The following is a 22,401-nucleotide window of genomic DNA, read 5'->3' as shown; positions in this document are numbered from 1 at the left end:
ATGTATGTATGTATGTATGTATGTATGTATGTATGTATGTATGTATGTATGCATGTATGTATTCTAAAATTCAGCGTACTAAGGCCTAATAAGAAAATTGTGTGGTTCCGGATACATTCAATTGTAGAATAAGTGGGGGTAGGTAGATTTATTATTTTATTATATTATATTATATTATGTCTTCATATCTGAGTGTCTAGTTCACGTTTTCCATTGTTTTCCAAATGGTCTCTGTTGTTTATATCATCCTATCAGATCTAAACCCTTTACAGATTGGAAGAACAGTTTTATATTGTCTTTTTCAAGTTGATGGCAGTTTCCGCATCCACTATTTCTCGTGAGACTTCACAATTTTGCGATTTTATTATTTTTTTCTCAAATACGTAAAAATTATTTTTGGGTCGGCAGTGAAAAACTAGGTGGGGTCGGTAACCAGAACCAAACAATTATTTTTTAAGCCTAATCGGAACCATAAAATGTGGTGTTTTTTTTAGGTCTTACAGTTTCTAAATTGACAAGTACATATTTAGTTTTGTTGTTCTTAAAAACAATAACTACCTAGCGGGAAATTAATATTTCTTCTTTTAAAATGTATCAACTGAACATGTACAACAGCCAAGTAATTCATGACTTGTTCCATATAGTGGTTGTCGCACTTATAGGCAATTAATGCAACTACAAGGGAGAAATAAAGTCATCAGGATAAACTTGGCCAAGATAATTATATGCGGTAATGTTGTTGTGAACTATTCACTCAGGCCAGAGTACAAGAAAATTAATGATTGGCGGGTTTCGTAATTGCTTATAAATTCTTTACAAGGCCGGTAGTTTATGTATTATTATGAATAGTGATTAATTAGACATTATTATTTAGTTAATTACATGAAATGATTTATAGTGTAATGTATTAATATTTAATATGTTTCATTAAATTTCTATAAATGATTTACTCATTAAGTCACGAGAATACGGATACGTCGCTGGCACGAGAGACAATTATTCGTATACTGTTCTATTTATTCTTCAGTGGTTAAATGACTATCTAAAATTCGAAGACTTTAATTTGACATTTTGCACATTTTCTGATGCATCAAAAGTAAAGAGTTCTGTATTTCTAGGAAAGTCCTTTATACAGAACCTGTCATGTTCAATAAAAGGAACGTCACAAAAGCCCAGTCGTTGATTGATATACTACACCCATTACTCTGTCCGATGAATGCATTGCATCGCTGTAATATTTCTGCATAAATCACATTGACATTGATGTTGTGATTCTATATATGCAAATAACCTTTGATGTGACCACAATATACGAAACATAAAGACCATTTTTAAAGTCAAACTGTTGGTTATGACGTGACAAAAGTGTAATGCAGTTTACGGTGCATGATGAACATAGGCAAACGCCGTGATATTGGTTGCCATCATTAAGTTACTCCATTTGCAAAAATTACTGTCTTTTTATTCCCGATACTCGTATCCCCGATTTTCAGTTTGTTTGTCTCGGGTCATAAAAAATGACTGACAGGTGAAACTCTATCAGTGTGCCATGCTTTTTATAAAGTCAACACTTTTTAATTACATTTCATACAAAGCTAGAGTGTTGTTTACTTCTAGTCGGGGCTTGTTAATAATTAATTTCAGTATTCGATATCACGTGCACATAGTTGAATATACGAGGAAAATATTGTCACCGAAAATAATGAACGCTTCAGAAATGAAATTAAAAAGTTGTATTAATTTACTTTAAAATGTTGCATCTAAAATGAATGTCAGTGATAATATTATATAATAATATGACGTAATATTTATTATGCCATACACAGGCCAAGATCTTTTCATTGAACTGATACCCTGGTCGTACTACGTCACCACAACCCATATCTACGTCACTGGTTCTGCGGTGCTCTAAATATGATCATGGGTCAAAACGTTCCAAATCGACATAATTGTTCCCAATTTTAATGAATTATCATCTTCGCCAATATATATCTTCATTCAGTAGAAAAATACTCGTCACCTAAAGGGTCACAACGAGTCGAGCGACTCGTAGTGACAAGGCTTCTTAGGCCGCGAGTATTTCCCTTGGCTGAACGAAGAAAAATATTGGGGAATAACAACTAAATACCATACTAGTATACCGCCAAGTTAAGCACTTTCCATTAAGTTCTCTACGTTGTATAAATACAAATCCATATAACCATAGCTTCCTTGCATATCACTGACGATCATTGACCACTATAATACAACGCGTAGATTGACGGATAATTAGTTAATTACCTCCATGGTAATAAAACCCCAGTACGTTATGACTCACCACGTGTCTTTTGAAGTGGCACGTGAGTTCCAATTAAGATAATTAGTTTCTATTCGTCAGATACAGGGCCTAATATCACTGCTGGAACGTTAAGCAAGCTGATTCCGTGTTGTTGTTTTTTTAGTTAATGTTTGTTCCGGAAAATGTGTATTTTGTAGTAGAAATGACAGGAACGAAAGATAAAGTCGCAATTACTCGAGTTGTCAGTTTACGGTATTCACAGTCTTTACAATGCATGTAGTTAAGTTCATTGCTAATGTGGCAACGATTTGAAGCTAGTCGACCAACGCCGTACATAGTCATAATAGACCTGGGGTTTCTGTTCTTTGATTCTTCTTTTTTTTCAATACATATTTACAGTTAAAATTTCTTTTTGTTCATTGTTCTTCTACATCAATTGATGCCAGTTAGTACATACACGATATCAGACAAATAATGACACGTGGTACTGATTGATAAAGAAATATATTCACTTTGGCGTGTAGAGAAATGTCAATACGTATTCAGCAATCGAGTCATCTAAATTCAACAGAAGAAAAATCTGGAATCAAACAATCCATACCAAGGGCACATTTTTACGCTTAGTTTATTTTCAAATTGGTGCCGTCTTTGATTTTCGGGGCTTGTCCTTTCTATGTTGATTGATTTTAACATATTACAACTTACAAGAATACAAAAATGCACTGTGATATTAGTTCAATGCATACTGTGTTAAAAAACATTTTCTTTGTGACTAAAATGGGCCCTAATATGAAACGTTTTCTATTGAGGGTATTTTTTGTATAATTGCGTTCACTATTTTGTTTAATTTCAATATATTTGCTATTGGATATCATCAGCATTGCTAAGGGCTGCCGTACATAATTCTGCGTTCCTCATGACTCAACCGACCCTCCGTACATTTCTTCAAACTGGCGAAATAATAAAATTACGCCCTCTACGCCAAGATTAGAAAGAAATCATAACATCACTGATTGTACAATAGTGACCACACGAGCACGTATCTGAGCGAAAATTTTCGTTTATTTCAGAAATTCGGTAGCTTTACTAAAATAATTCTTCAAAGTTTCCTTCAGACTTTAATTTCCTTTTTAAATCATTCAGACTAATGAAGTATAATAAAGAATTGAAAATATCACCAACATGTACACATATATTGACTTTTATAAACCTTTTTATTTGCTGTAGATATTTTTAACCGACCTACCCATCATAAGATGTTACGATGAGATGCACAGAATTAAGTATTGGCGCCCTAATTTGATAGTACGTAAAATAGAGTACGCCGAACGGTATGCGTCTCACATTTCACTAATCAGCCATTTTGTTCAAGCTATAGTGCAAACTAGAAGTATATCATGTATGGTGGGTCGCCATGTCACATTATCTAAACATTAAAAAAATAAACACAGTATTATACTTCAAAATTACACTGTTAATTCTTATGAGAAAAACGATAAGTTGGTGATTTCATTGAAAACGAAATGTATGTAATCATTTTTTTTTTAAATGGACCATGAACAAATTTAACTTTCATATAGCAGATTTTTTAATGCTTTGCCCGATTGGTTCGTCAAGCAAGTTCTTCCAACGCTGTATTCTACAATATGGCATTCAAGTAAAACATTAATAATGAATAAAATACATCAAAATCAATAATAATTTAGGAGATCAATGAATGGTTAAACATAACAAAGACATCTTACTTGTCTGTGAACATAGTAATACTTGCCAAGATTTTTTTTACATGTCCATGAATCTACGTCACATGCGTGTTTAAACATAATAAATATACATGGTATTGTAATTTTGTTTGAGAAGTAAATACTTACTCTTATCTTCGACCAATAATGTTCTGAATGTTATATACAAAAAAATTAAAAAAGTATTGTGCAATATTGTGACTACATGTATATAAAAAGGTAATTTCGGCAAGCCAAATAAGGTGACGTCAGTTCGGCAGGTCAAACAATGTGGCCATGACGTCAAGCGATGCTAAGTACAAATAACTACACATTCTTTGGTAAGCTGAATATTTGCATAATAAGTTTCAATGATATCTATTTTTCCCAGCTGCATTCTAAAATTTTAATTACATGGTCTGTCGTACGAAACCAGTCCATTTTGCAGCATCAGGTTACACACAGGCAAAGTATAGGGAGTGACATACAGATACATTCTTAGCTTTTGTTTTTGGGTTTGGTTACACTATTTTGTGTATTTTTTCACCGTTTTGCTTCACGTTAGAAAGGTTAGTACTCTAGTTACTCCAACAAACTGAACAAGCTGTGTATTGAATGAATACACAACACAACACAACACAACACAACACAGCACAGCACATCACAACACAACACAACACAACACAACACAACACACCTGTTCACGCCACGACACAAAAGCACAGCACAACTCAACATCTATATCATATATATATATATATATATATATATATATATATATATATATATATATATATATATATATATATATATATATGTATATATATATGTATACTAGTTTGTTTTTTTATTGAAGCACGTCCTCACCAGAATTTTATTTTGTCCCTAGACGTATTTTTTTTTCTCTTTCATTTCTATATATTTATTCAATATCTGTATAATCTATATAACTTCTGGTGAAATAAATTTCAATTCAATTCAATTCAATTCAAAACGTGAATATAACGTCATTTATTGTGATATTCAAACATTAACATTGCGATACACACTAAAATATTTTATCAACATTTTATTCCAAGAACATACATTTTTTAAAGTTAATTTGATGACTTTGTATGCCCACCATTTATTTGACTGCATTTGCTGTAAGTGTCAAAATATAAGAATGATGACTTCTTAAATATCTAATGTATGAGTTTTTGTTTACAGATGCGACATAAGTTTACGCCCATATTTGGAAAATTCCACCCCTACCAATACCATAATAAAACATGGTACTAGCTATTTGATACACAAAACGGTTGGCAACATATGCATGACAACACTCAATGCAATCTATTTTATATTGTGGCAAAGTGTTGTATGGGTTTCCATAGAATGTATTGGTCTCTTCGGTCACACAAAGTGTTGGTAATACTTTTTTGAATGATACGTCTGTTCAACACTCTAGGTTTAGTGGAATAGGTTATTGTGCAATTCAATGATTGTGTGCTATAATAATAGGGATGAAGAATTCTGATTTATACGGATAACAGCTGAGGCCTAACAATATTATTTGGTTCCGGTTACCCGATCCCCACCTAGTTTTTCACTACAGACGTCGACCTTAAACTTGTTTATGTATTCAAGAAATAAATAATAAAATCGCTAGAGTTGTGAAGTCTCGCGAGAAGTAGTAGATGCGGAAACTGACATCATCTTAAAAAGACAATATAAAACTGTTCTTCCAATCTGTAATGCTGTGCATCTATCTGATAGGAAGAAATAAACAACACAAAGACCGTTTGGAAACAATGGAAAACATTACTACCTGAACTACACTCACAAATGAAAAAAGTATGTAAAAATAAAATAAAAAATCTACGTACCCCATCTATTCTAAAATTTAGCGTAATCCACGCAGTTGTTTTGTCAGGCCTGATGTAAAAATAAATCTGTACGTGACAATTACAATTAAAGTGGACCAAGCAGGTCATGGGTTTATAAACAGTTTGCTGGAGTGAAAATACTTACATGTTTGATTAAACTATTCTCGTAAATGTTAATGATATCGATACGTGTCTTCTTTAACATCAAAATTGTCTCATGTAAACGTTATACAGTTGATTGGGAGTACGTCGACATTTCTTTAACGCACAGAACGTTATATCCTCATAATTTGTATCTATCTAGGTTTAAGTTCAATAAAATGTAAGTCATGGATAAGTATGCTTCACAAAGTAGAATACATTTTCAATATGCCGAAAAAACAGCAGAAATAACAACCCACAGTTTTGCCCCTTTAATATCGAAACTTCATGTTGTTTTATCCCCCAATGTAAAACTAAGATGCTATCATTTGTTTGATTCTGTTAATATTGGAAACATTACAATTTAAATAATATGTATATTACACTTATAATACGATTTTACCATTATAGATGTGACAGCTGATCTTGGTACTCTAGCAGCTGGTTTGACTCACCCTTGATTTGTATGTTACTTCTGGTGTTTCCATATTATATAGAATAACCGATTAAAACTGTGATTTAGCACAGCTGACGCGTTGCAGTAAAACGACGGTGTCAAAGCCTCATATTTCAGTAACTTTATGACACACGAGATGGGACCTTTAGTAAGTACAAGTTGCGTGTGTGTGTGTGTGGGGGGGGGGGGGTCAAGCCGACCGGTCTGTTTTTGCGTAAAATGTGATGCGATGCAAAGTGATGTGCTGTGCTGTGTTATGTTGCGATGTGATGTGATGTGATGTGATGTGATGTGATGTGGTATGATACGATGTGATATTATATGATGCGATGCGATTCGTTGCGATGTGACGTGATGTGATGTGATGCAATGTGATACAATGTAATGTGCTCCGATGCGATACGATGTAATGCGATGCGATGTGACGCAATGTGATGTGATGCACTGCGATGTGATTTGATGTGATGTGTGTGATGTGATGTGATGTGATGTGATGTGATATGTGACGCAATGTGATGTGATGCACTGCGATGTGATTTGATGTGATGTGTGTGATGTGATCTGATGTGATGCGATACGATGTGATGAGATGGTATGTTATGTGATGTGATGTGATGCGACGCGACTCGACGCGATCCGATGTGATGTGATGTGATGTGGTGATGTGATACGATGTGATGTGATATGATGTGATGTGATGTGATGTGATGTGATGTGATTCAAAGATTACTAAAGCATCTTGTATATCCATTGGAAATAAGCTCCATCTCTTTAAGATTACCTCACTTATTGCTGTGGATAGCAACGGCTTAGCAACTACTGTCATTAGCAAGTGATAAACTTGATGTCGTCAACACAAACATACTTTAATTAAAAAACAATTATAATAAACACAACCATATCATTAGCAATATATACATATTATTTATTATATATGAATGAACCAATAAACCAGGACACAGACAGATTATGATAACAAAATATACATTCAATGGTGGGTAATATTGTTTCTACCTTACTTAACCGTAACACTAAGGTAAATATCCACATAACATTTTGTACATACTGATCTTGATATCGCCGTCAGAGATGGGTCTCAAGTCCCTATTTGAATTTATTACATCGATAGTATCTCCTCTTTCAACCTAACCACAACAATTCTATACATCTTTGGTGAAATGGCAGCAAAGATACAAAAAATATGATGAAAACGACTGACATAATTTTAAAAATGGGCACTTTAAAAGAGTTTGTAAAGACTTTTTTAAATGGGAAGTCGGCAGTAATCGAGACATTATTGTTATGTTGCTATATTAAGGGTTATGTTAATACATTCGACGTGTGGATTATTTGTAGAGTCAACTAACAAAGGAAATTTATGGTCACTTTAGAGCAACCATATGTTCACTAAATGGTACTTACTGGGTACAAAACTATAGAATGCAGACACTTTAGTCTACCGGTGACGATGAGAATAGACATTAGCAAATATGGGAGACTATGTCACAGGACAAGAAAAAAATGTTTCACATAAATTATAGCTATTGTTTCACGTATGAACTTACCAAAGATTTCTGATAACAACAATGTTTTATAAGAGCGAGCGCGTGTTTGTTTGTGTCAAATACTTAAAAACAATGAATGAACTTACAAACTGTAATGAATTAAACAAGAGGGGTGCATAAACAATGAGCATGATATTTCTTCTCTTTGAGAAAGATAGAAATAGCCATGTACAGTAGAGAAAAAAAATAGGTATTAGAGCGACGAAATTATATCAAAAGATCAACGTAAATAATAACCAAAACTACTGGCAGTTCCTTTGAAACTTACAAAAACACACTTACACATGTAGCAGTAACTATACTACATTGTTTTGATAATATCTGATAGTTACATGCCTGTCCGCCGCGCCTTAACGGTAGACAAGGATAGTGCACGTGGTGACGGATTGTAACTATTTGATAATATCTGATACATGTCATAGTTACATGCCTGTCCGCCGCGCCTTAACGGTAGACAAGGATAGTGCACGTGGTGACGGATTGTAACTATTTGATAATATCTGATACATGTCATAGTTACACGCCTGTCCGCCGCGCATTAACGGTAGACAAGGATAGTGCACGTGGTGACGGATTTTATATTGTAACTATTTTTTATCGCACCTTAGCTGTTATGTGGTTCCTGTGATTTGAGGTCTTTTTTATACGAAGACGGTATGCCATCCGTCAACTGCCCTCTAGTGTTAGGTGCAGTCGGATGCTTTTGATTTTCATTGAAACAGCTGTCGCTAATTCCCATTCTCTCCTGGATGTATTACAAATATTCAAGACAACAAAAAACATATTTAACCAAAAGAGGGCGTAACAGTTAAGCTTACACACCATCATTGAGCTTAGACTTTTAAGACCGCCTACATATTTTTGAGAGTATGATATAATACTGTTTTGTATAACATATGCAAATCCATTGCAAGATATATAAAAATAACAGTAATTTAGTAACGTACCTACCAAATATAAAGTAGCCTCACAAACTAGACTTTGAAATAAAATCAAGATATAAACTGCCCTACAAATCCCACATGTACATCAAAACGTACAGATTGAAGATATTTGTTTGTTTAATGTGCATCATAAATCGACACTGTAGTTTGCTTTGGATGACAATTCCACATACCTTATGATATGTCAACTGTACTAACCTAAGCTTACTCATCGTTCTTAGATATGGCTTTCTATGAATGGCAGATAAGCACATTGATAAATGGTTGAATACATACAACCCATACTGATAATGAAATGACCACCGACATGCCTATAAGTTATGCAAGCGTAATCTTGAACATCGTTGCATTGAAGTTTCAACCTGCACAAAAAGGGGAAAACATCCTGACATGTCTGCACTTTCCTTGCGATCATTCTGCATACCATAACATACACTGTGGTAAGGGTACAGTTCTGTTCATCGAAAATGAATGTAAATAAAAACGGAAGCTGCTATCATGGGTAATGTACCTAAACCAATTATGACATACAATGTGCGGCCAAATGCTACTGTAACATAACCTCAGAACGAGGTATCTTAATTTTTTGATGCTGCTGGGTAATTTATTGGCACGTCTGAATTTCATTTGTGGTATGGATTAATATAAATCATACTGTTATGTAAACATTGTAAATTTTACTTTTTTTTCATTATGACATTTTTTTACAAAAAAACAAAACATTTTGTAGAAATAGACGAGCCGTGAAGTTTACTACCGGAAGTGTTAAATCAGGTGAATGTTATCTGTTATTCCTATGTTTCGACTTTGTGAAAAGAGAGATTTACTCCTCTAATAGAAAAGGGCGCCGATTTTTTAGTTCTTCCAGACTATGTAGCCTGCTACTATCTGGCTTATTTACATGCTTCACTGTCACGTGATTAACCGCTACAATTATCACCATGACCGTCATCATCATCATCATCATCATCATCATCATCATCATCATCATCATCATCATCACCAATGCACTGTCGCTTCAGAAATGGACACTTAGTAAAATCGAGTACGTCAGTCACAAATACTTCTGCGAAAAATTGACCATTGGAAGATAATGCTCTTTATAAAAATTGATGTCATCTAGAAATGCACAGGTTAACTATGTATCCAGGCTGGAATACAACCCACCATGTCATGTGTATCCAGGACTTGTACATGTATAGCAATGTGAGCGCTGCCTCTAGTGTTGTGAAATGGTATGGAATGTTATCAGCCAAATCTACGTTTTATAAGGCTGAACAAGGAACTTGTACCAATACACGACGTTGAATATGATAAAGGCAAGTGGAAAAAAGACGCGACAAACATGATCAATCATGATTGCTCTATCCATAAAGTCTTTCCTTGTCGTAACGTTGAACCGAACCGTTGCCTTTGAATTAATTTCCTCGTTGCTGTGTTCACGACGAGATAGGGGCTTCCTTTCTTTGAACGGTGTCCCATTCATTGGCCCGTCTGAAAACCCTCCTTTAGCCCACGGTGGTATCTCCTAAATGGCAAAAAAAACACATGCACATGGGTATTAGTCAACATTTCAACTGGCATGCACGCACGAATCACCCCCTCCCCCCACATATATACACCCATGCGTCCATCTTTCCACAAACGCGCTCCGTGCACGCATGCATGCATGCACGCACGCACACACACACACACACACACACACACACACACACACATATATATACACACACACACACACACACACACATTTATTGATCAACCGATTTATTCTAATGAACCACGAGTAAATGAAACATAACAGTTCACTACACGCCACGCACGGTGAATATGAAATGAGTCTGGAACACTTGTTTTTGAGTATTTTGTGATGAATGGCGTGCATATACAAATGTAGATGAACAGCACAGTTTCCATGTTTTATTTATTGTTTAATAATTATTTAATTGATTTGTTAGTCAAGGCCTCTAATGTTGTTCCACCTTGCTACTGCAATAAGACCAATCATGACTAGGAATATACGGCAGCCCAGAGATGACAAAGGAACAAATATATTTGTGGAAGAAATAATTAAATTTTTGAAAGCAAAATATTCAGTACAAGGATAAAAAATTTATTTCGTAGGACAAAACATTATTTTTTTGGTTCAAAATAGAAATATCAAAGCAAAAAGTTCAAATTTGTAAGACAAAACGTTTTTTTCCAAGAGCAGAAAATTTATTTGCATAACAGGATTTTTACCTTTTGAGTCCCAAACTTTTCCCCCAAGAATAATCTTTAATACTCTGTACAAAACTTGTTACACCCCAAGAACAGACTTTGAAATTCCAAGTCAAAACTAAATTTGATGGTATGAGTTACATTTAATTTCAATATGTTCAACTCTCTGCCTCTGAGGGCGCAATTTAGTTTGAACTGCCCAATTTATCTGGTAATAGACACCGGCTGGAAAGATAAACACATCGCGTGCACGATAAGAATATGTCTTCAGTCAAACACAGTCAGTAACTAGTGATCTAGGAAACCCTGCATGGTACAATAATACCATAAGTTTACCAGTGGAAAGTTATGTGTCCCTGATCAGGACCGAAGACTGTAGTGATGTTATTACAACCTGATTTGCCCTATCATCAAAATGGGCATGGGGGGGGGGGGGGGGGGTGACATGTTTTGAGAGCGGGAAGGGGGGGGGGGGGGGGTTAGAAAACATATTATTGACCAAAATACCAAAATAATCCCCCCCCACTGTAATTCTGACCCCAGCATTTGTATTTACCAGTATCCTTCCTCGCATCAATTCTACCATCCCAGAGAAATGTAAAAGTCCTGCTATTATGAATGTATTTTGCAAACGACTATCTTTGTTTAATATAATGTAGTTACACAATCATAAATACAGCTGACTCTGACCATAAAAACAATGACAAACATGTGACACACAAGGTCAATGGCATAACGTACACAATCAGGTTGTAATAAAATCACTACACAGTTTCTGGTCCTAAGGGACTCATAACTTTCCTTTGGTCGACATGGGATTGCGATTTACTTCCTCTCAATTTCAACTCGCCTCAATTTCAGTTCGCCCCTTCGTCAACTCGCCCCAATTTCTTCCCACTCAATCAAAATCACGTAGGAAAGTAATTTACAGATCTTTGCAATATGATGTACATGTGTATGTATTTTAGTAAATATAAAGGACGTTACGATACTATAGCTACGTCTTCAAAGACGTAAAAACCGTTTCAGTTTGGTTTATCCATGGAGGTATACCTTAGGTATACCTCCATGGTTTATCCCTCCCTTGTTTTGGCAGGAAAACCAGACCTCTATTGTCGTAACAGATACTGAAAAATTATAACAAACGTTCAGTCTAGGAATCCGATGCACTGAAATCACAGGGTGCTCAGGCTCATTTAGTTCTGTTTACAAATATAAACAAAAACAAAATAAACATACAAGTAAACAAACAAACAAACAAACAAACAAGCAAACAAAACAAATAAACAAACAAACAAACAAACAAAATAAACTGACAAATGAGTAGATACATACATGAGTAAACGACAACAAACCAACGAACAACCAAACACTGCCCCCCCCCCCCCCCCCGAAATGGTCACATTTGGAAATAACCCCGAGGTCATTCATCTGGCGAAACTTCCGTACCTCCGTACATGGTTACACATAACTTTCCACTGGTAAACTTATGGTATTATTGTACCATGCAGGGTTTCCTAGATCACTAGTTACTGACTGTGTTTGACTGAAGACATATTCTTATCGTGCACGCGATGTGTTTATCTTTCCAGCCGGTGTTAGACTGTCGACAGTCGCTCGCGCCTTTTTTCCATACGTTTTATCTAAACTCCGGTCCGGCGCAACACTAGTAATAGTATAATCGCAAACTGATTTCGAGGGCCGTATTGCAAAGGCCCAAGCGTGCCGTGGTAAATATGGAGGCACTTTTCTGTTTCAGGTAGAACGTCTACCATTTGCACATTATCTGCGCCTCACTATCAAACATTTTATACATGAATAGTATTACTATATAATATGCTAGCTGCAGTCGAGGGAAGGTAAAAAAGGTGTCCAAAACATCTGTTGCTTGACTGGAGTGTCGGTCGGAGTTGGTACAACAAGTCGACTTCCGTAGCACTCTCTCGCTCCAGTACCACTGTAACAGCTAGCTGCATGCTAAACAAGGCAATAGACTAGTGAGCATGACAATGTATCGGGCGTCGAGTTTGTCAACGACGTCATTTACGAATGTTATAAAAACGCGCGGTTTCAAGCTTTAACAAAGAAAGATAGGAAAGGAAAAAGTACTTGATTATGACCATCAAAATGCATTTACGAGGTCAAATTTGCGCTGCAGTTTACGTGTGTTGCACGTTGAGTAACCTTACATTGAACTGTATGCAAATTATACGATAGAGTACCGCCCCATTAAATGACGTCACATCATGAATAAGTAATAGCAAGGGAGATGCGGCAAGGGACAACAGTCGCTCGGGCCTTCGGCCCTCGACCTCGGGCCTTCGGCCCTCAATTTGCGATTAGACTAGTGTTGCGCGGGATCGGAGTTTAGATAAAACTTTGGGCAAAAAAGGCGCGAGCGACTGTCGACAGTAACTCATACCATCAAATTTAGTTTTGACTTGGAATTTCAAAGTCTGTTCTTGGGGTGTAACATTTTTGTAAAGAGTATTAAAGTTTATTCTTGGGGAAAAAAGTTTGGGCCTCAAAAAGGTAAAAATCCTGTTATGCCAATAAATGTTCTGCTCTTGGAAAAACGTTTTGTCTTACAAATTTGAACTTTTTGCTTTGATATTTCTATGTTGAACCAAAAAAATAATGTTTTGTCCTATGAAAGAAATATTTTATCCTTGTACTGAATATTTTGCTTTCAAAAATTTAATTATTTCTTCCACAAATGTATTGTTCCTTTGTCATCTTTGGGCCGCCGTAAGCAATATTCCTATTGTAAGTTTAACCTCAGACCACTATTTGTATAATGGTCTGAAGTTTAACATCCCATGTTATAAGAAAGTACGAACACTTCAAATCAGACTTGGACGGTATCACGATAAAATGGCACCAAATACAAATCACAAACATATTGGAAGACAAGTTTACCGTTTGCTTCATGCCAGACTTCAGTGCTTTTCTTGACGCCCGTTTTGCCCTTTGAAGTGAATATTGGCCTTGTTCATAGGCATGCATATAGTACACCAAGGCGAATTCTATCAGAGTGGCAAACACAAATACCTGACAACATACCAGCCAAACGTCAATTGCCTGTCAAAGATAAGAAAGTATATGCTATTGGCTAAAGCTGCGCAATCGGTAAATTTACCAAATGACTTGCAAAATACATACATGTAATACCAGATCGTTTAGATATTTGGTATGAATGAACCAAAGATGGGATCTACTTATAATTTGTTTATGTGTAAATATTTTTTTCTTATTCGTACTATTATTGTTGGCTATGTTTTGAAATAATTTTGGTTAAAACATTTTCTTAAACAAGATTAGTTAGAACGTGAGTGATGGTATGAATTCCTAATATACTTGTGAGAATGTGATTTGATCTTTAGTATGCAAATTAGGTCAGGCAATGTGGAGTTTACATTAGATGTATGTGATACAACTACAAATTTGTCTTAACACTTTACCTATATTAAGGTTAATATACTCGTCTATATGTTCACTACAATAAAGAGAGCGCAGCTAGCTCGGCCTTTAGCGATAATTGTGTATATATCTGTTGCTAATTAAAGATAATTTGATAATAGAAAGTCTTGTGTTCATATTAGAAAGAAACTATTTACATTTTGTACAGGGGAAAATATTTGGAAAGGCTCCACAGAACAGCAGTGTTAAAATGCCGCTAACAGAAAGGGCTCAATGAAACAAACACAGTAAGGAGATTTGACATTAGTTGCAAACTGAGGAAGAGTGTTGGGAAGATAAAAGCAGTACCGTCAGAGCTATTACATTAGGTAGATATAAAAGAGGGTAGATATATAAACAAACGGAGGTATTGATAGGGAATAAGGATAGCGGCGGTGTCTCCATGGAGGGGCAGAAGGAGAAATTGAAATTTACCGTAACATAGGCAATCTTCGGTAGTTGACCTCGTATCCACGTTCCCTGTGTTACGAGAGCTAATACTGTTGTTATACCCAACGAAACACGGGCTGGAGCAGACGTTATTTCCATCCAAAGTGCTAACCATGATAACACAACAAGCAATGTACTAGGAATGTAGGCTTGAAGAACGTAAAATCCAATCTGTCTCACTAAACTAAACCGAACTATAACTTGACCAAAGTTACCTACATCAAAAGTAGAAGTCGGTGTTAGTTACAGCTGCAGTGCCATCGATATCAATATGTGGGCAGTCAAGGGAGCAAACCAGTAGCAAGATCTCCAGTTTTCTCCTTATATTAGCAGCTGTCACCTGCGCTATAGTTATTGGTTTTGGCAGCATCATATTTTAGCAGTCCATGAAATGACATTCAACTTTACCACTCAATATGCTAACTAGGGAAGCACCATACGAATGGTTTAAGTGAAGGATCGGGTATTAAATATTATATATATCATATTTACAACATTCTATAAATTGCTGGCATAAATGATATAACATTACATCATGTACACAAGACATTTACACAACCCAGGAAAAAGCACCGGTGTGTTTGTTTATTTACTTGCTCGTTAGAAGCACGAATCAGACAAGTTCATGCACTAACATGCAGTAATTAGTTCTCCTATCACAGAACAAATCTTCAGATGAGACGAAAACTTGATTTAGACAATATTATGACATGTATCGACATGGGTTTTCTTTACCTGTAAGGTATTCTCCAATTTTCGTTTCCGATTCTACATCACTAATTGTATACTGGGGTAGTCGCACACTTTTATCAACTACAACAGCATCAGTAGGTAGCCATGTCAATTCAAGATCGTTTGTAGCGTAAGAAACTAAAGAAAATGTAAGCAATGTAAGCCAGAGACAAATAAAAAGTGTGAATATACATATATATTATATAGGTGTTAGATAGAAGGATGAAAGTAATTGGATAGTAGATTAGGAAATGGAAATTTTATAAAACAGTGAATATAATCAATGCAAAAGTACACACACATATACACACACACAAATATATATATATATATATATATATATATATATATATATATATATATATATATATATATATATACAGTAAATAGTATCAAACTCGTAGAATAGAGTGCTCGATGCTTGGGTAAGCAGGGCGGGAATAATCAAAGTAGGTTGGTTTGAATGAACGCATCGAGCGTGAAACTCGGAGTTACAACCAAGCACCTCAAGTTCAAACCAACCTACTTTGATTATATATATATATATATATATATATATATATATATATATATATATATATATATATATATATATATATATATATATATATATATATGTTGAGGGTAGAAGAAAATCAAGTCGGGTTTTTCGTCTCTACAAGCCTGTTTCGTGAGTAAATCACTCATCAGGAGATGTTTCAGTACATCAACATCTCCTGACGAGTGATTTACTCACGAAACAGGCTTGTAGAGACGAAAAACCCGACTTGATTTTCTTCTACCCTCAACATATACTCCGCTCTGCGTGCAGACGTATCGAGCACTGTACTACGGACAAATCTTACCACTGACTTCCTATATATATATATATATATATACAGACACACAAACACACACACACACACATACATATATATATATATATATATATATATATATATATACACAGACACACACATATATTGGCAGCTACCAATTATTGTCGTAGTGATTATATAGAATGTACGGGGTGTTAACCGTGTTTTTATTTCGCTAAGACATACCATTCACATTTCTTTCTTATTCTAATAGTCCCCGTACTAATACGTCCTCCAGGGATAGAAGTGATTCTCGTCTAAGTAAGATAAGTTTTTGAATTCATAAACGCATTAAAACCTTATATAATTTATTAATACTGATAAAATCAGAGTTTGGAGACGGTCTGCATAATTATCTCACTTACTTTATAATTATGTTAATTTGATCCCTGAATGTATATTACTACTGTGGATGCAAAGATGATAAGAGTTACCACTTACACGATTCGATGTTGATGCTACACTCCTGTTGGTCCATAGGGAAGTTCTCAAGACTCATGTGACATGATAAAATTACTCCAAGTCTGTAAAGAGTTTCGTTGACAAAAAAAACTTATTAACGACATCTTTGACATGTATGCCCATGGGTACAGTATTTTGATGATGTCAGTTAGAGTGTATATTATCCCTGATGGATCATAACCGTTCAAATTGGAGCAGAAATCGTGGTCATGTCAGTATGGTCTACTTCCTTTTGCAATGATATGTTATTATAAGGTGCAAAGATTATCGAGTAGGAAGCATACTGTCATGCTACAACAGTTCGATTTGAAACTACACAAAAAGCTATACAAATGGTTGGTCTCTGCATGTGTGCCTATCAGAGTGTCTATCCTTTTATACATGTGTATATATGTATGTATGTATGTATGCATGTATGTATGTATGTATGTATGTATGTATGTATGTATGTATGTATGTATGTATGTATGTATGTATGTATGTATGTACGCTCGTATTTGTCATTCAAAAGAGGGCTGTAAGGTGTTTGTACCATCTAGTAAGAAAGAGTATAAGGTATCAAGGGAAACACGTAAGCAATACTTTTTTTCATCACGTTTTTACCTCTAGACACTAATCCGAAAGTACATAATTTAAAGATAACACCTTTGTCTGGCATAACACCAGCATCCGATAAATTTAAATTCCATCCACGTAGAGTTGAGGACATGGAGAAATGAACTTTATATATTTCTTACAAAACTAAGTTGGCGTGGCTGAAAACGAGTCTCTTATTCATATTCTTATTCTTTATTGGAATCCAATCAGCTTTCTACAAAGTAGTGGCTGTTTTCCATGGAGCCATAAAAATATCTTTAAAAAGTACATCGAACACAAAGTAATAAGGAACTCTCAACTAATGATAACCTAATGCATCTACGATATGGATCGTAACGCTCGGAGATGATTGTAGTGATGGTAACAGGAAAGTAGACTTCGACAACCATTTGTTCTCAAATACAGATCACGAATGTAGATCTAGTCTTGAGGCTACTCGTTGGAACTATTGGAAAAGAATTTGGAAGTTGGAAGACAACTACAGAAGACGGCTAGCCTCTAGACTAAGGTAAATTGCCTCTGATAGTTTTATCTCGGGCTCTACCCCCATGCTATCTTGGAGGTAGTCTGTTGCAGCATAGACAGTGGAGGGGAGCCAGTGGCGTACGGTATACCATATAAGTGCGTAATGTTGACCACACTATTTAGGGACAGAAAAACGAACGGCTCGATGTAGTATTGTTCTTTCAGTCCAATTAATCCTATTGATCTTGGTTAGGGATATTATATATCAACCTCAGACAGTGTTGTGTCTTAATCTCCATTATTGATGGAAGGGGTCTCGGCGATATTGTGTAAAAAGATATTAAAAGTGTTCTTATCAATGGATAGAATATAATACTTGTCTGTAATTCCAACATTCAGTGTCAAGTGCCACTTCGATTCATTTGTTTACTTTCCCTAATTGTAACATGTTCTGTTTGTAAATACTTGTCTGTCGTTGGTTGGTTGTAATACGTTTGTTCGAGTGTTCGTATCTTCATGGAAACCATCTTGCACTTCCAAATGAAATTCCTCTAAGTAACAGATAGAACGACAATTTCACTGATTATGCCGTGATTATGTCCCTGAGAAATGAAATGCCTCACGAAGGTTTCCCCTGTTAATAAACTAGTTGGCTTGCCATTTCATGCCCTAACATGAGGACTGAGGACTGGGAGACTGAGAGCATATCCGACCTAAATTGTGTTTCCTTGCAATATGCAATTTAAACATGAGAGTTGCAATATTGGGGAAAATTGTAGCAAAACGTTTGGCCGGAAATGAGTGCGAACCATTTCTACCGGAATCTGAAAACGTAATTACACCAATGCCCCGCCTATATCCTCCATATGGCGTGTCACACGCTCGGAACTCAAAAGAAAACTGTTTCCAAATTGGAGGCCCGCCAATATGATGAAAAGGGGAAAAAGCGGAAAATGGAAAAAAAAAACATGTCAAGTGAAGGATGTGGATTCTTAAAAATGTTTCAATTTACAACTGTAACAATTTACAGTAACATGGATATTAATTTGTTTGTTAATGACCATTTTTGGAAAACTTACAAAGGATGTATGTATATTGTTTTCCACTCTTAATCTACGAAAGATGACGTAAACAAAATGCATTTTATGCCGCTACATTCTCACATAGGCATACATATAATTATACAGTTTTCCCGAGACACAGTAATATTATTGAAGAAACTGAAAAATTACAACAGAATAGCACTGTTGTCATCTATCAAGAATCGGTATTGAACAGAAAATATTCATGCATTTATTGAACGTTTGCATAGCACCATTTATCGACACAGGGGTTCACAGACTGTTCTCAGAGTGGAGTGAAGATACGTTTTAGAAAGTATCAATACTATTATGCCTGTAATATGTTTTGGAATATACTAGTGCAGTGTAATTCAATGAATATCTATTGAAACAACAACTGAAATTGGACAACATAGGTGTATCGAGATCCTCAATGATTCAAACGACCAATGATTGACGAGTATCTTTAAATGTTTCATGAGCCTTTCACATGCAGTGGACTGCTAATGGGCGGTCCCTTGGTAGTAGATATAAACTAGGATTACAATCAATAAATATTAATATGTATTCCCTGTACATTATCAATGGCGATGACCTGCATCGTAATGTTTCTAGCGAGAAACTGTCAAACACGTGACACCATGAATGATCACTTGTATTTTGCCCATCTCGAGAGGACACTTTGTGAATTCCAGAAGTTGAGAGATGTTCCTTTGCTTTGTATATAGATCACCGTTAATGATAAATTAACACCGACATTTGAGATAGTCCCGTGGCGCTGTACTATTTATACACTGATCGCCACATCAATCACTGCAGTCTTTACACGGTTATGCATCGAAAGAAGTCGTTAATGTTAGCCCAGCCTTACAACAGCTGAGTAAACGTGAACCACAAGATTTCTGATAACATCTCACTCTTCTGTCAGTATTTTCACTGCTGTTTTTTATATCTAAAAAAGATGTCTAGAGACATATTTGTGTCATCAATGTTCATGTAGGGGCTCGAAAATGGGAAAATGTATACTTTTATAGCCGAGTGTGGACGATCGAAAAGAGATGTCGGATAATTACAGCATAGTCACGTTTGTACTATAAATGTTGTAGATATGAAAATATGCAATATTTGTCTTGATGGGACGAAAAGACCTGTGAGAGGGAAATGTCACTCTTTCTCGTTTATGAGTATTATAAATAGGTATTATACCATGTACGGAGCCAAGTTAAAAAAAAAATAATATGGAATATACACTCTGGTCGTTCTACGTCACAACAACGCGCGTCTATGTCACACAACAATTCGTATTTGATATTACTGATGCTGTTACAATTGTGTTATTTTCCAATATTTTCCTTCACTAAACCAGAAAATACTATCACTACGAGTCGCTAGACGAGTAGTGACAAAGGTTTCCTAGGTCAATCATATTTTCCTTGGCTGAACGTAAGTATAATGTTGAGGAATGATATCTTTAACATACGTTATATATATTTTGATCATCACACGTTATTAAATGTTGATATGTAGGTATTCTTGTTAATATACATTACACTAGGATTAAATTGTATTTACCTCAATTTCATATTAATTCCATTTTCAAATCAGTCCCTACCTCAATTTCATATTAGTTCCATTATTGTAAATGGTCTAGAACGTAGATAACGTAGTTATGATAGATTTTATAAATTCAAAAAACAAAATGCTTACCACTAAACATGACAGTCATGGACATGGTTCTGTTGTATATTTGTATGTCATCGGTATTTGGTATTGATGGTTTTACGATCGCTTTATAACTTACTAGTCTCACGGCGCGACTATTCATTTCGTAGTAAGGACGAAGACCTTCATTAGCATGTGTTTATTGCTATTTGATTGGACGTGTATAATACTCGTGGATTAGCTATAGCAACTGAGATTTAAAAAAGTCCCCGAATTGGTTTACATTCCGGTGTGTGACAAAATTAATGGCACTCTGCAGACGTTTGAATTCCCTTACAAACCATAAAGTGAATCACGACTTAACGTTTCTGATACCCCATGGGAAAAATACCAGCGAAAAGGGAGAAACGGGAAACGATTATACAATAAAGGTAAGCAGTGCAGTACCAGTGACGAAACTAAGTATGCGCCCTCTATGATGACAAAATACCTACCCAGATTCAATTGAAGTCTTACATTTAAGAATGAATTCATTTGATGAAATTAATCAAGGTCTACTTTAACGGCTTCTATTGTAATGGAAATGAAGTGAAAATTGTTGAAACCTCATCAAAAGAGCAGTAGCAGTAATTCAATTTTCCTGTCTTCAATAGCAGCTCTGACGAGACACACGCCCAAACCGATATTTGTCGATAAACAATGCGGTAATGGATGTTTTGCATGGAATGTTTTAGTCGGTTACAGCTGAGCTGTGTAACATGAACAAGAAACGTCACTTATCTATACATCAGCCTATAGCCTCTGTAAACTACGAATTTGACATGGTCAATGATATTAAGTATTGCAGTGTACCTTAGTGGGTTTAACTTAGGCTATGGCAATCCATGCGTATCATGTGCAAACTACTCGACGTCTGCATCCGACAGCAGGATAAGTAATAAGTCTGCAAATTTTAATTGAACGAATGATGTTGCTTCACGATAGATATATCCCGGAGTTTTGTCGGATATGGGTACTTCCAAAGACGTTAAAAGCACCAAACATAGGCCTTTGGCATATAACATGTGATATACATTGTTTTCCCAACCACGGTTTATAGGTTACATTATATTAAAACACACACACACACACACACACACACACACACACACACACACACGCAGATTCATAATTTTGCGGCTATATATGTATGTATGTATGTATGTATTCGTGTGTGTATGTATGTATGTATGTATGTATGTATGTATGTATGTATGTATGTATGTATGTGTATGTATGTATGTATGTATGTGTATGTATGTGTGTATGTATGTATGTATGTATGTATGTATGTCTGTATGTATGTATGTATGTATGTATGTATGTATGTATGTATGTATGTATGTATATGTGTGTGTGTGTGTATGTATGTATGTATGTATGTATGTATGTATGTATGTATGTATGTATGTGTGTGTGTATG

At 35.5% G+C, this 22,401-nt stretch overlaps 1 protein-coding gene across 1 annotated transcript in view; it reads right to left on the bottom strand.

Annotated features, from left to right (window-relative positions):
* Positions 1-10,232: 10,232 nt before the first annotated feature.
* LOC144444895 (glycine receptor subunit alpha-2-like) overlaps positions 10,233-22,401 on the bottom strand; it is a 62,802-nt gene continuing 50,633 nt past the window's right edge. The window contains exons 5-9 of the mRNA XM_078134445.1: positions 17,134-17,216; positions 15,839-15,973; positions 15,089-15,318; positions 14,114-14,275; positions 10,233-10,502 (exon numbers count right to left, since the gene is read on the bottom strand). Coding sequence (XP_077990571.1) covers positions 10,233-10,502; positions 14,114-14,275; positions 15,089-15,318; positions 15,839-15,973; positions 17,134-17,216 — 880 coding nt within the window. The remainder of the gene's footprint in view (positions 10,503-14,113; positions 14,276-15,088; positions 15,319-15,838; positions 15,974-17,133; positions 17,217-22,401) is intronic.

Source organism: Glandiceps talaboti, chromosome 13, assembly GCF_964340395.1.
Source record: "Glandiceps talaboti chromosome 13, keGlaTala1.1, whole genome shotgun sequence".
In the NCBI taxonomy this organism is placed as follows: Eukaryota; Metazoa; Hemichordata; class Enteropneusta; family Spengelidae; genus Glandiceps; species Glandiceps talaboti.
This window is presented reverse-complemented; position numbering and strand designations above follow the sequence as displayed.